General features: G+C 34.9%; 1 protein-coding gene across 1 annotated transcript in view; it reads right to left on the reverse strand.

The window, feature by feature from the left end:
- Positions 1–7,884: 7,884 nt before the first annotated feature.
- The window catches only part of SLC9A2 (solute carrier family 9 member A2), a 117,549-nt gene continuing 109,885 nt past the window's right edge, over positions 7,885–15,548 (reverse strand). Inside the window, exons 11-12 of the mRNA XM_074299713.1 lie at positions 15,003–15,093; positions 7,885–12,658 (exon numbers count right to left, since the gene is read on the reverse strand). Coding sequence (XP_074155814.1) covers positions 12,294–12,658; positions 15,003–15,093 — 456 coding nt within the window. The 3' untranslated portion in view covers positions 7,885–12,293. The remainder of the gene's footprint in view (positions 12,659–15,002; positions 15,094–15,548) is intronic.

Here is a 15,548-nt window from a genome sequence, read left to right on the forward strand (position 1 = left end):
AGTTAATGAAAAAAGAACACTCGGCTATATCCCTGAATTCTTTTGCTTAAAAATCAAAGTTTGAGTTTCTGATACCGAATTGCACTTCAGGAGTGTGAATCAATAAATCTGATATTACTTTTCCTCCTGGGTCAAAGATCACACACTGTCTATTTATTCTAGTGATTAAAACAGCAATTTTCCAAATCATTCTAAACATAAACACTGTTTTATAAGTACTCGTAGGGGGTTGGGCAATCAAGCCCACCTGTGGAAGTAGAAAATCCACGAGATAAGAAAAGAGGAGTTCCAACTCTCCAAAGACGATCCTAGTAGTTTTATAAGTATAAAACTCCACTCTCTCTAACTGCAAGGTCTTATCCCTGTTAGGTTTCTTAGAAATTAACTGAATTGTATTTTTAAAATTTTTCTGATTATACTCAATATGCCACAATTCCTTTTTTGCCTTGGGCCATAAAGCCTACTCCTGTCTTTTGAAGTGAAGACATAGGAGTTTTGAATGGATTAATGGGCAGTGCTGATGATATATTATCGCCCTTCCTTTTCCTCCTCCTCCTTTTCCCTTGGCCCACAAAAGTGGGGCTGAGGGCAGAGGAATTGGAAAATTCCCCAAAGGCTGATTTAGAATCCCACCAGAGCTTTGCACATAAAAAGAGCTAAACCTCTTCTCAATGGAAGAGTAATCAATAAATTCCTTAAAACAATAATGCATGAGGTAAACCAACAAAACACTAAGAAGAATTTCTCCAAGTGAAGTCCATGTGGTTCGTTTATTTCCCTCCTTAGCTTCAGCCACTGGTTTGTGTAGTAAACTAGCTTTTTCTTCTTTCTCTATCTCAATCTGTAGTTTAACCTGCAATTCTAGTAACTCTTTTTTAATTGTTTGTCGTTCTGTTTTCAACTCAACTTCTAGTTGTCACATTTTATACTCTATACTGTCATACATATGTATTCGCTCTAGGTTGCTCTCTGTCCGAACTATATTTAATGGGTGTGGGGGTAGCCTTCTGGGAGCTTGATTATAAGCTTCCTGCTGTTCTTCAGTGGTGATCTTTGTTAAAAGATCTTCCATCTGGCTCTTTAACCTCTTTATATAAGCATTATGTTCAGCTGTATCCTTGAGCCTGATCCCAGAGTTACCTGGGTCCATATTTAGCCTGCCTTTCTTCCTAAGTGGCGTTTCTACTGGATCTTTCAGAATCTTAATTCTAAACATTAAATATTAATTTTCAAAACCTGAAAATTCTTGATGCCCCACGTTGGGCGCCATTTGTAACATGCCCTCTTGGCAGTTATTATTACCAGTCTGTCCTAAGCCCAACAGAGTACCTTTGACCACTGACCTTTGCAGTGTCAACTCTACCCGCCTTGCCTCCTCTGAGGACTTCAAAGGTCTCTGGCCACGATCTCTTGGATCTATAATTTAATAACCAGTAGCACGCTCAAGAACAGCCACGTGTAATCTTAAAAGCCTTTATTATACCTACTCACATAATAGCCTGATTTGTCAGCTCCCTAGTGAACACCTGGTCTGAAGACCCACATGTTCTCTACCAAACTCCTTACCTCTCTGCGCTATCCATCAGATTGGCTCAGCTACCCCAGGCTAGGGAGCCAGGTTAAAGAAAGCGACTGCTGTCTGCAGTGGGCTTATAAAGGGCCTGTGAGGTCACACACACAGCCAACCAGCGAGAATACTGTCACCCATTACAAAGCTATCTCAATATGGCCAAGATCCCACCCACAGGGCAGTCCTATATCCACAGAGAATACTTCTGGGACACTCAATCTCCTGTTGCGCTGTGGCACCATCCATTTAAAGGCCCTTACAATTCCTCATCTGGCTGTTCTGAAATTTTTTCTTTTTTCTCTAACTTGCAGGATTCTTTAAGGCCAATTGTATTATGTTGTATATACATAATGTTGGAAATTGAATGAAGACCTTTATCATTGTAGTATTCACAAAGTTGTTGTCCTACCAACTTCTAATTATCTAGCCCTATTTCTTCTTCCTTTAAGAACCAAGGGAATGTGCGTTCTAATGTACCCAAGAGTCCAGTGATCTGCTCCCAAGTTACAAGTAAGCCTTGTCCCTTGATCAACTTGAGTATGCTTTCTATAGAGCCCCCTGGGGCGGGGGTGGGGGTGAATGTTTTCCTAATATCTGCCACATTTCAACTAGAAAAGGTTAATAGTTTAGCCATTAACAAAGTAAGTTCCCTGTTTGTCTATTAAAATACTCACCCTATTTCCTGGTCACCAGGGAAAACTTCAGTCACTTCAGTGAAATTAGGGTCCTTGGTCCATAGTTGGGCACCAAATGTGGTGACCATGTTAGCACCCTGGATACCTTAAAACCAGCCGGACTCAAGATAAGCAAAAGTCCTTGGTCTTTATTCTTGGTCATTAAGGGTAGAAGTGAAGGGAATGGGCGAAGATCTCTGTGACCTTTCCTCTCCTCTTCTATCATCAAAGTGACTCTGGTTTGTCTTACTCCATCCCCTAGTCCTTCCCACAATTCTCTATATACACCAAACAATTGTGCCAAAACAGGATAGTGGGAAGGGCCATTTCCCAAGCATGTTCCTATAGAGTATTGTCCAATTGGTACTTAGCCTTAAGTGCTTGATTGTCGGACCTCAGTGCATTAACTCAAGAGTTTCAGCCCTTTACACAGGCTAGTGAAAAGAAGTGGGTGTGAAGGGCATTATCAAAAGAAGAGGAATAATTGGGGGCTAAGTAGAGGATAGCAAGTAGCCAATTTGACTAATCAGTCCATATTACATGAGTGGAACCTTTCATAGAGGACCAATGAGTGATATGGGGTGAAAATAGGTCATAGATAAATTATATTGTTCTTAGATGGTTTGGATTTTATAAGCAATGGCACATTCCTTCAGATATTTTTGGTCAGAGGAATGAATGATTAAAAGAATGAATGAAATGATGAAAAAAAAAAAAAGCATAAGCGGAGAATTATCAAGTTGTGAGCCAAGGTAAAACCTTTTCTTGTCTATTCAATAGCTAGGACACCCAAAAATTCCTGGGGAAAATTTGAATCATTTGAGTAGAATTCTCTCAGGGAATGCCTGAAATGGGAATTCCTGCATTCTCTGACAAAAAGTCCCCTTAATCAGGAATAGTTTTATCATCTCTCTATCTCTAGGGATGCCTAAGAGAAGGACTAGGTGCTATAGAATCTGGGAATCTAATGCTTCTGCATTTAGTGTCTATTTAATCTTGTGTTTTGCAGTTTGTGCTTTGCATTCCTACACTGATACTTTGTCTATTGGGAGTAGCCTTTTCTCCTGAGATCATAAGTCCTTTTGTTGTTCTTTTTACTTCGAGAGTATCTGATTTTTATTTGGATAAGGCTCACTGTCCCACACAAATTCTTCATGAGACTGATTGTCCTTTAGAGAAATTTTAAGATATCCTATGTTATCTCACAGGGAAAAAAAGTACTTATAGATAATAGGTAGAGAGTTGCTAGATATATAGTATAATGCCCCACAAAATGAATAGGAGAAACTTATTACACCAAAAATATTTTTATTTTAATCCGTCTTGAACTTATTGATACATATATGTCAATCAACAGAAATGCCTCTTCCCAAAGCAATCTATATTTAAAAGGTGATTCAGATATTAACTTACAATTACAATTAGAAAACCTGGAAAGTGACTTTTGTGAGACCACATCTTTCTCAAAAAAATCGTAATTCCCTTTTTAAAGAATAGGTTTCATCAAGGCTTAAGTAAGTCATAAACTTTGGGATTCAATAGCCTAGCCCCCTTTTTTGGAGTAATAGCCCATGCTATGACAATTCTGAATTTGCTTACTGAGGTACAAATTGTAAGAAACTAATGATTAGCAGCAACAAATATATCTATTCCTTACTTGGTAGTTTGGACTGTGTAGATGTTTATATTCATACTTATAAGTATAATTTGTATAGTTTTGAGCTTTCTACAACATGTAACACAGATAACTGCACAGATTTTGAACTTTACCATTTTTGGTTTTTATGCACCCTCTAACAATATCTTTCTGCAATTCTAAATGTTTGGTCTATATATCACTAAAACTAAGGCAGTATCATTTTCCTATCTCTTTGGGATGAGTATTCATTTTAGCAGTATTAAAGAATGACCTGAGTGACTTGAACATGAACATGCACATCTGTTCACTATATTTTAAGATTTAATTTTCTAAATAAAATTACTTTTAGATGTCTAATAGTAAAAGAAGCTAGTGGATTTATTATTAAAAACCAATAAAGGAATTCCTCAAACTCTACTGAGTTTGTGTTTAAAAGTTGATTTTTTTGTAATGCAATGTTCCCACAGAAACAATGATATATATAGTTAGGTTCCCAGGGTAACTCATAGGGCCCCATCTGACCCATAGGGAATTTGAGATATATTAGATAAAAGAGTAACTGTTACATATAATCATTATATTTAAAACTAGAAGAGACCATAAATACCAGTGGGTAGCCATTTGCAGTTAGATGAGTCTTTGGACGTTATTCAGTTCATTTTCATTTTAGAGATAAGGAAACTGAGACTCAAAAAAAAAGAAGTTGAGAACTCAAGGCCATTTGCCAAATCAATGGCAGTCAGCTAGAACTCAGGACTCCTCCTTTCCAATAAGCCACAGTTAACTACTATATATGGTGATGTTCCTTTACACAAGTGAATTTAGGATTCTAATTTGGGAGAGCAGGAATACGTCTTCCCTGACTCTTAAAATAGAAGTGCAGACACTCTTTTCCTATACTCTCTCTACCTGCCAAGGAGCAAGAAAAGGATTCTACCAGCTCCAAGCTATAGATGCAGGCTCCATGACTTAAGGCAGAAGTTTTCATTCCTGAGGTAATCCAAGAACAAGGTTCTGAAGGGAGTATAGCTTTTATGGAAAACAGCAATAAGGAGGTCCCCCTGAACTTAGAATGCTAACAATATGTCAATAATTCTCAAGTCTTCTGGCTTTAGAATCAGTGATCCCAAGGCCACCCCAACCTTGGGAATGCTGTTCTAACAGTCAGTCAGTCAACAAACATTTCTGACTGTCAGATATGCTGGTCAGTGATAACCAAATTCTTAAGACCACTCCTCAGTTCTTCCTCTGGGCCATAAAATTAGCATATCAGTGAAATGAAGCAGCTGATCTCTGTCTTTTTTCTATAAAATGATCTTGCTGCTGGTTCTTTGCTAAAGTTATTTTGGAATTTAATTGCTTCAATTGGCATTACAATTACAATAAACTGCCTCTTGACTTAAATATGGGATCAAGCCTGCAAATTTTTTTGAGACACCTCATGACACCAGTCTGCAACCCCTACCTTTTGGGGTCTCTTCTGAACCTTAACAGTTCCACTGTATGCTACCTTACTCAAACCTCACTTAGATGATGACAGATTACTGCCATCAGTTCAAATGATGACAGATTACTGCCATCAGCTTATGTTGCCACAGTTTAAAAAGAATACCGACAAACTGGACAGTGCCCAGAGAAGGGCAATCATGATAATGAAAGGTCTTCAGTCCATGCTATAAGAGGATTAGTTGAAGGGAATTGGCATATTAACCAAAAGAAGAGCCAGGAGGGGCAATATTTCAAGGGTTATCATGAAAGGGGGAATTAGATTTGCTTTATTTGACACAAGGAGGCAGAACCAGGAACTATGGGTTGTAGTTGGCAAAGAAGCCAAGCCATGCTTTTTCTAAGGAAGAAGCACCACACACCCAGACATCCACACCCACCCACATCCACACCCACACTTAGAGCTGTCTCTAAGTAGAATGGGCTGTCTCTTTGTTTCTTTACCTTGGAGTTTTTTCAGAAGTGACCAATTGGGTATTCAACAGATTTCTTTAGGGATTGAGTTGGATTAGTTGGCTTCTGAGGTCTCTTACAACTCTGAATTTCTGTTGTTCTATGACTTTTGTGGCTGAGAGGGAACTTAATGGGTAGAGATGAAGGCTCTGGGTTAGGCATAAAAATGGGGAAATGTGGGGATAATATTGAGCATCCAGGAGTTCGAGTTAGGAGCTGTGTAGGTGTTAACTTGAGAAACACTTTTTCCTTCCCATGCTGGATGTCTTAGATCTATATTGGTTTTTTTCCTCTCCTGGTACTAAAGGACTAGACTTTTTACTTACCTTTCAATTCCAGCTACCTATTGCTTTGACCAGTGTTTTGCTCTCCTTGTACTTCTTTGGAAGAGATACTCTCAGTTTCTTTACTACTCTCCATCCTGGTAACATGCACAACAAGATTCTGGAATTATGCTGAAAGTGTTCATTGTTAATAACAATGGAAAATGACTATTAAAGGGTTTTCAAAGCTTCTTTCTTCCCCACATCCCGATTCTCTAGAAAAATTTCACTTAGGTTTTAAAGTGCTTAAGGAGTCTGTGGCTACACAAACGAATCAGATAAATTATAGCACATATAAAATATAATAAATCATAATTTCATAACCATTAACATTCAGTTACAAGACCCCATGTAAGTCATCAACTAGTTGAAGTTGGGATCTAGAAGAAAGACCTTGGACAATATGCTGTAAATACCTATTGGTGGCAGGAAAGGGAGAAGAGAGAAGAAAGGGAGACAGGCAGAAAGAGAGAAAGATAGGAGTAGAGAGAGAGACAGACAGAGAGAGACAGAGACAGAGAGAGAGAAAGAGAGAGAGACAGAGACAGAGATAGACAGAGAGAGACAAACAGAGAGAGAGAAAGAGAAAAAGAGAGAAAGAGAGAGACAGAGAGAGAGAGAGAGAAAGAGAGAGAGAGACAGAGAGAGAGAGAGAGAGACAGACAGACAGAGACAGAGACAGACAGAGAGAGAGAAAGAGAAAAAGAGAGAAAGAGAAAGAGAGAGAGAGAGAGACAGAGAGAGAGAGAGAGAGAGAAAAGAGACAAAAAGACCTCAAGACACTGAGGCCATAGCTTGGGAGATCACTAGCACATAAGAGTAATGTAGAGCTTATCCAGAAAACAGCAAGTTGCTAGATGGAACAAGATTATTTTTTATCTTCATATTTCAACTTATTATTCTATTATTCTTTCTTTAAATAATCTTGCAAGGCTTAGTTGTTTTTGCCTTAGTTGAAGGTGTGTAATTAATAAATGTCCTAAATTTGGCAACTTGAGCAAAACCCCATTCACCTCATTTAGGACTATAGTGTATATAACAATCTCATATAACTTGAAACCTGCTATTTACAATTTTAGAAATACAATTAATTTTTTTTAAATAAGATTTGGACTAAATAGACCTTTGGCGAGGGGAAAAAACATTTTTTAAAGTAAACTGATACTTTAAATACAATTTTAGGGGGGAATATTTAAACTACTTTATAATACAAACTATCTCAAGTATATGGTAAGTATTCATTTAGATATAAACAATCAGTATATTAATTAGAAACATTTTATTCATTAAAATAGACCCCTTAATGCTCTATTCTGACATTTCTTATTGCCTTAGTTTGAATTATTTCATATAATTTAAAGTAATAAAGCTCTATCATGCACTCAGACTGCTTGATCTTATAGGGTGGTTTATGATATGTAAAATGTCTTATCAAAATGAGAATCAGTAACGTTAGCAGTAATCATTTCATTGTGCCTAGAATTTGGTACAATTAAATTTAACATTTAAAATATTTTGCTCGTAGAAATGAAAAATCTTCGAGGAAAAAAAACAATGAAATAACAGTTATTCTATTTAAGTTTCTATTAATTACAAAAATCTATTTTATGTATATATCTACAGAAGATAACTTATATTCACAACAAGGAATACAAGCCAGATAAGATCCTGAAATATCTTCTGAATAATTAAGAAAAGATGAAATTACAATTTATATAGTTTTTATGCAAAATATATTTTATTGTGATCTACTTATTTAAAAATTAAGCATGTCTGTGTGGTGGATATAATTTTTTTGTTTGTTATTTTGGCCAAGACCTGTGATTTCATTAGTGCAAGGAATTCCAGGTATGGAAACTTCCTATATATAGTGCATATTTTTTGTGGTTATTCAGTTGAATCCAACTCTTCCTGAACCCACTGAGGGTTATTGGCATTAAATGGTTTGCCTTTCCCTTCTCCAGCTCATTTTACAGATGAGGAACCAAGGCAAACAGGGTTAATTGTCTTGCCCAGCGTCATATAAGTAGTAAGTGTCTGAGGCCAGATCTGAGTTCACAAAGGTGACTATTCTTGACTTCATCCCCAGCACTCTATCCACTGAATCACTAGGTGCCCCCAAATGCACATTAGCAATTGCAGTTTACAGTCGAAAGAGAGTTTCCTCTTATCAAGGAGGGATTAAGTGGTCACATCACTAGGATGTATCAGAAGCAAGGACTTGAACCTCACCTAAGATTGAGTTCAACTCTCTATCCACCATCTTACGCTTCCTTTCAGATAGGTATGCTAACAATCTGGTAACCTGAACACCCAATTCTCTCACCATTAAAATAAACATGTTGACTTATAATTTGTTGTATATGCACATAGTTCTATAAAATAGAACTTTTGATTAAAGAAACAAAAATAAAATTCTAAAGAATGAAAGAAGAAAAAAATGAATGATATCCAACAACTAATTAACAAATTCAATAAACCTTATAGATGTTTAGTTCTATAATGTCAAATAATTTGCAAACTAAGGTACAATTTATAGTGAATATTCAGCTTTCCTTGGTAATGAGATAAAAAATTATAAGAGGTTAGAAATTGAGTAAGGAGAGAATAAAAATATCTTATAGGAATAAAACAAAAAAAAAATATTCAACAGGAGAGGAAATCTGGTATAATCTTGCCTACAGTGAGAAGAGGAGGCCATACCTAGTTTCATCCAAAATTTGGCTGACAATGTCAGTTTGTACTTCCACTTAATCAAATAAAGCAAAATCTTTAATCATTCTTACAGAATATAGACAACTTCATTTTCCAATCAATACAAATTTTTACATTCTTATCATTACATCTGATATTGAAATACCAATTTCAATATAAATATAACTTGGGTAGTGCAACAAATGCAAAATATGCTTAAGTATTTAATAAATTAATATGATTTTATACATTTTAATTCAAGGTTCTTAAAATATAAATTAACAATCATCCTCCCTCACTCAGATGTTATTGTCCAATTTCACTACAAAATATAATCTAAACTAAAAATAAAAGTCATCCCAGATATCTGGGTAGAATCCTGAAGTTATCAAAGGCCTAATACAAAATATATAAATCTGCAAGCTCTAAAGACCTAAAGAAAGCCATCTCAATGTGGCATCTTTGAATGAATCATTCCAAAAAAATAAAAACCTAACTTATACCTGTTTTCAATTGCCTTAAAATGAGTCCTCAGCATATGAGAAGTCCTGTCTATAATACAAGTTAACTTGTTACAATAATCTCCAAATAACAAGTCAAATTTTGTTACTATTGTTCTTGTACTAAAAATTTGTTGTCAAATAGTGCTTGAAATAAAATGATCCATTACCTAAGCTATGAGAATCTTTTTGTTATGCAGATATTGTTATATGCTAATTATTTAAAGGGAGGTGTTGTAGTAAAGACTTATCCTCTCTTTGCCTTCTACATTATTGAAATTCTCATATGATTACCAAATACAACAATTGCTATCATAACAGCTGATAGAAAAAAATAAAATAAAACAAGAGGCAAGCTTAGATAACTATCTCTTACTTGCTTTGTTTAAAACGGAACAATAACCATAAATATTAATTCAGTTCAACTAAACATAAATTTACTATGTTCAAGGCACTGTTTTTTTTTCTAAATTACAGATTAAAAGGCTTAATCTGTCTTTGTAAAAATAAATTTACAAATATAACATGCAAATTTATAATGTGAATATTTTAAGTGAAACTTGAATTTTGGTAACAAATGAGTTATAAAGATTTCCCTGTTCCCTCCTTGTAATCTTACATGAAAATTGTGGTCAAAAAATGGGGAACTGGTAAGGTAATTTTCCCCTTCTCCTTCACTTTCTATACATTTTAAATTATGACTTCATCTATACTAAACTGAAAACCAGAACTTACTGTTGGCTTTTAAAAAAAATATTAACAGAAATATTTTAAACTCAATTATATTATGCCTTCATTAAAATATAAACCACCTCTATTTTTCCTCTTTACAGAAAAATTTATGAATAGTTATTCTATGTTTAAAGTTCTGGTGGGATTTATTTTTCATGGTGGTTTTTTGTAGGGTTTTTTGGTTTTGGATTTTGGCACTAGACCTAAAAAAGTCAAAGTGGTTTAAAATGTGTTTCTTCACATAACTTGAGTTATCTACAAGACATCTCTAGAGGTTCTGAAACAAAGTGTGGTCCTGACAGATATTTTTGTTCTGGGTTGGTCATATTGCCTCCAATCTCATCCCTAACCATTGGGGTGCAGGGTATGAGAAACAATGAAGAAGGCTTCTATATACGAATTAAAGATGAAAATCTCTGATTGAATCTTCTAATTAATTAACCATAACCATTTTCATATCTTTTCTCAATAATACAAATCAGTTCTTTGTAGCCTTTTCAGTTTTTGCCAATGTGAAATGTAGGGCAACTGTCAGAATTTCCATTTTATATGTGGACATAATTAGTCTAAATCTTAGTACCAATAAAGTTTTAAAAGGGTGTTATTTGGGGAAAAAAAAAGGAAGGCTAAGGCATAGTCATATTACAAGGAATAATGAATCAAATAGCAATTAAATATACTTAAATTTCACAGATCCTTAATTTTATGCGATACTTTAAATTACTCATATACCTAGGGTTCAATTTAAATTTCAAAAAAGTTGAGTATAATTGCATTTGCTTTATATGTAACCATCTTTAGGTTAATATTTTTTAAGTAGTTAAGTTAAGCAGGTTATTTTAAATTCTCACATGAACATGTCTTCTGTTCTACAAATCTATAAATAACAATGAGAACTCTTTCATTGTCATAAAATTTGGGAAGATGCTATATCACCTGTCTTTCTTCTCAACTTCTCAACTTTCTTCTCAACTAATGACCTGGATTCAATGCCCTAAAGTCCCCAAAAGGGAAATTCTACCTGAAGAGGGGGTAATAGGTAGGCATGGATCTAGGACTGCCTGCATCCTCCCTAATATTGCACAGTGTAATTTATCAACCAACACAATGTAAACACATGGAACTCTGAGATGCTCTGTCGCCTCCCACACTGCTTACAAATGGTGTGGATGGAACTTCATAGTCAGGTAAGTCTGCTACCTACCATGTGCCAATTTTCGCCTGCATTACCCAATAAGTCAGTTTGCACCAGGTAAACATGAAGTGAAGATTCAATTTTTATATCACAGCCAAACACAGGATAAAGAGGAACAAATTGAGAAATAGTTGCTCCTTATTAACATAGGGGGGTGGGATCACACAGGCTTAAGGCCATCTGATGACAACCAGGTCACTTTTGTCCAGATAGCTTATTTGATGATTTTCCTGACTGAGACATAAGAATGCTGTATTTGAACACTCTATTTATGAAAAATACTCTTTGTGAGGACAGCTAGGTGGCACAGTGGACAGAGTACCTGCCTTGAAGTCAGGAGGACCTGAGTTCAAATGTGGCCTCGGACACTTAACACTTCCTAGCTGTGTGACCCTATGCAAGTCACTTAACCCCAAGTGCCTTAGCAAAAAAAAAAAAAAGAAAAGAAAAGAAAAAAAAAATACTCCGTTGGCCCCACTGCAGCAGGGGCAACTCCACCAACCTCTGATGATAGACATTCTTCAAAAACAGGTCCATATTGTTCTGCCTTCTTTTTCAAGAAAAATGTTCTATGCATTTTTAAAAATTGAGGGTGTTATAGATTTAGACATTGGTTATAGATGAAAAGAAAGTTTAATAAATAAAAGCTCAAATGAGGCATAGATATGTTTTCACCATCAATGGTGTTTGCTAAAAATACTTCAGCTCTGTTATTCAATTCCAGAACCATTAAAGGCACACTTTTATTTTTTCAAGCCTAGAAAGAATGCAATTTCTAGAAGCTAATCATAAAAAATGCTTTATGTTTTTTTCTTTGTTTTGTTTGCTTTCCTCCTTCTGGGCTTTTCACTTCATCCCGGTAAATCGATGGGTTGGCCCTGCCTCCCACAGAAAATATTTAGATCTGTAGTGAGTTTAATATGGATTCAATTGTTCTGTCAGATTTCAGGATAATAAGCTGCAGATGTGTTAGGCAAGTTACCACAGTTCTGTTTTGGCTGTTTCCACTAAGGGTTATCATTTCCATATCTGTTTTTCTGGTTTCCAGGCTCTGAGGCCCGCCTGACTAGCCTGGGGGGAGGCACTGGTCTTTTTCCTTCAGTCAAACCTTCTCTCACAGTGCCAAATTTGGCTTTAGAGAGCAAAGGCTGCCGGAGCACACCTGGTGTTTGTGCTTGGGCTGCTGAGCCAGAGGGAACTATGGTGATGGAGGGCTGCACTCTGCTGGCATCTCCATGCACTTCATTTCTCCATTCCATGCAGTATTGCTGTTGGGCCTTCTGATGCTGGTCCATCAAAAAACGTCTTGCCCTTGGTTGCAAATTGAGCACTGTGGTCCCAGTGTCTGGATCAGAGTCACTACTATTGCCATCTATATACAAAAGCAAAGGAAGGAAAGTCAGACTTGGATAGAAGACACATACAGGACTTTATTATTTTTACCACAGGATAAGACTCACTGATACCTGGACCTTCACAATAGCTAGCACTTATATAGCATTTTAAAGTTTGCAAAGTACTTCATAGATATGATCTTATTTGATCCTCATAAGAAATCTATGAGGCAGATGCCATTATAATCCCTATTTTGTATAGAAAGATACTGGCGCTAAGAGAGTTTTTATAACTTGTTCAGGATCACACAGCTAGTCTAAGTTAGGAGCAAGATTTGAATTCAGTTTTTTTTTTTTTTTTATTCTCAGTTTAGTGTGCTGCACTACCTAGTTTATTCAATGTTCTTAAGTTCATATAAATGTATATGTACAATATGTGCATTAATGAATATAAACCCATATATAAGTACACATGCAGGCATGCAAGTATATTTGTATATATGTATACATATATTTAAGCAATGCATATATACGGGCACATATATAGATATATGTATGTGTGCATATACATGTGCATGTATGTGTATTGTGCATATGTGTATACATGCATATATATGTAATGTGTGTGTGTTATATCTACCAAGAAACCCCAAACACAAAATTCCAAGATCAGTTTTATTACTAGTAATTGTGTATACAAAAAAAAAGGATACATGCATATACATATATATATACAAGTATGTACAGAAATATATATGGGAATATAAATATACAAGGGAATAACATCATAATATTTTTCATTTGCAAATTTAATTACATGATGCAACCAATTTTTTTCTTAAACTTAAGGAATGTGGAGAATTCTATGTGATATGCCAAGACAGACTGTGATGCTTCAAACAACTACTAGATAATGGCCTCTGTATCTCAGGGTCTGGTCACACTTTCATAGCGCTGATTTGTCCATTTTTCTGGCATAGAGGATAATTCACTATTTTGGATTCAGGAAGAACTGAGTTCTCCATTCTAGCTGTGCTTACTTATTAGCTATGTGAACAGGTAATTTCCTCATCAATCAAAATATGCCATTATGTATCAGGCATGGTATTAAAGGCTGCAAATACTGCTCCCTCCTCAAAAAAAGGCCAAAAAATTCCTTTCTCTCAAGGAGTTCCAAGTATAATGAGGGAGAAAACATACAACTGTATACAATAATATTTATACAAGACAAATTGGAGATGATCAGCAGAAGGGAAGGCATCTTTAAAATAGAGATATCACATATCTCACAGGATTGTTATAAGGATTAAATGAGACAATATATGCATAATCTCAAAGTGCTATATAAATGCTAACTATTGTTATTTTCCTGATTCCTGTAATCTAGATTTCTTTCAGTGATCATCTCTCTTAGTCTTTCCTGTCTTCAGATAAATGAAAGAAGTGGATTATTTCTCCTGTCCCACTTGGAGAGTGAGAAGGGATGTTTTTGGGAGAGTTGCATCCGCTAAGACTATCACCAGTCTATAAGATAAGTGAAACCTATTGCTTCAGATTGAACAGACGTACCAAATTGTAAGATAAATTGTTGACTTCCTTAAAACCATATTGGTTTTTTAGGATAACTGTTAAGGTGATAAATATTTACACTTTTGCAAATTTTCCACATTTTTATCTTTTCATTAACTAAAAGATTATAGTGTTTTCCACTATCTTATTAATGGGATCTTTGTGGAGGTTAACTCAATTATTTGTAGACTGTATTGAGTTAATCATATTATTAATAAATTACAATGATTGTGAATTTATGAAATATTTGATTTATGCACAAATAAGTGGACCAATTTAGGCTTAATGTAAATGTAAAACAATTTTCTAACAATTAGAGCTAAATAAAAGTAGAAAACAATGCATTTTAAAGGTAGTGAGGTCTCCTCTGTTAGGAAGCTTTCAAAGTTTGTATAACTAGTTATCTGTTTGTAGAACTTCAAGCCTTGAAGACATGTAGAGAATGGAAGCATTCCAAATATAGAGGCAAATTTTTTTTTTTAGAGGCAAATTTTAAAGACAAGGAATTGGAAGATGTTATGTAATGACACCTTTTTATTTGCCCTAGGTATGAGGTCTTTCTGACCCATGAATTTATATATACTTGCATATATTTTGAGTTTCTTTATCAGGTAAAAATGTAATTCTCAAAGGAAAAAAAGGAGAGACCTTTTTTGTTTTATTTCCAGGTCTGGGGTAAATTTAAATGGCCATTGATGAGCTTTTCAATTCAAGAGTTCCTTTTTCCTGTGAACATTATGAAAAATGGCAATTCCACTGCTTTTTTTCTGAATGGCAATAGTAACTGAATTAATTTCTGTACGTATTCATTACCTGCTTTAGATATATTATGTCTCCTTTTTAATATCTCTGGAAGTTTGGTGTTCTTAGGTAGTGACAAATATCGGGATGTTGAAGTAGATGCCTGTATAGATATATTTAAAAAAAAAATAAAAACTTATTTTGTATGTAATTGCATTTTTCAGAGATTAAGAATTTACAATTCTACTATAAAAGTTGAATCAGTGTTCAAAATTCAAATTTTTTATTTCTAAAATCTAAAATCACATTTCTTTGATATTCCAAGAATTACAGTTGCAATTTGAAATATTTGACCAAAACAGAATAAGGATAAATACAGTTGTGAAATTATGAAACAATCAAAAAACAATTGTGAGTCTATCCATGTGTGTATCTGTATGTATGTTTGTACAAATAATGAATGCTCTGTATTTTCTTAAAGAAAAGCAACTTTGTAGTTTTGGTTTTTTAAGAATGTATATAAGATGTAAATAGATATTGAATTGCTTGTCTTTTCAGTGAGTGATGAGGGGGTGAAAGAGAGGAAGAGAAATTGGAACTCAAAATTTAAAAACAAAT

Source organism: Sminthopsis crassicaudata, chromosome 3 (genome assembly GCF_048593235.1).
Source record: "Sminthopsis crassicaudata isolate SCR6 chromosome 3, ASM4859323v1, whole genome shotgun sequence".
NCBI lineage: Eukaryota > Metazoa > Chordata > Mammalia > Dasyuromorphia > Dasyuridae > Sminthopsis > Sminthopsis crassicaudata.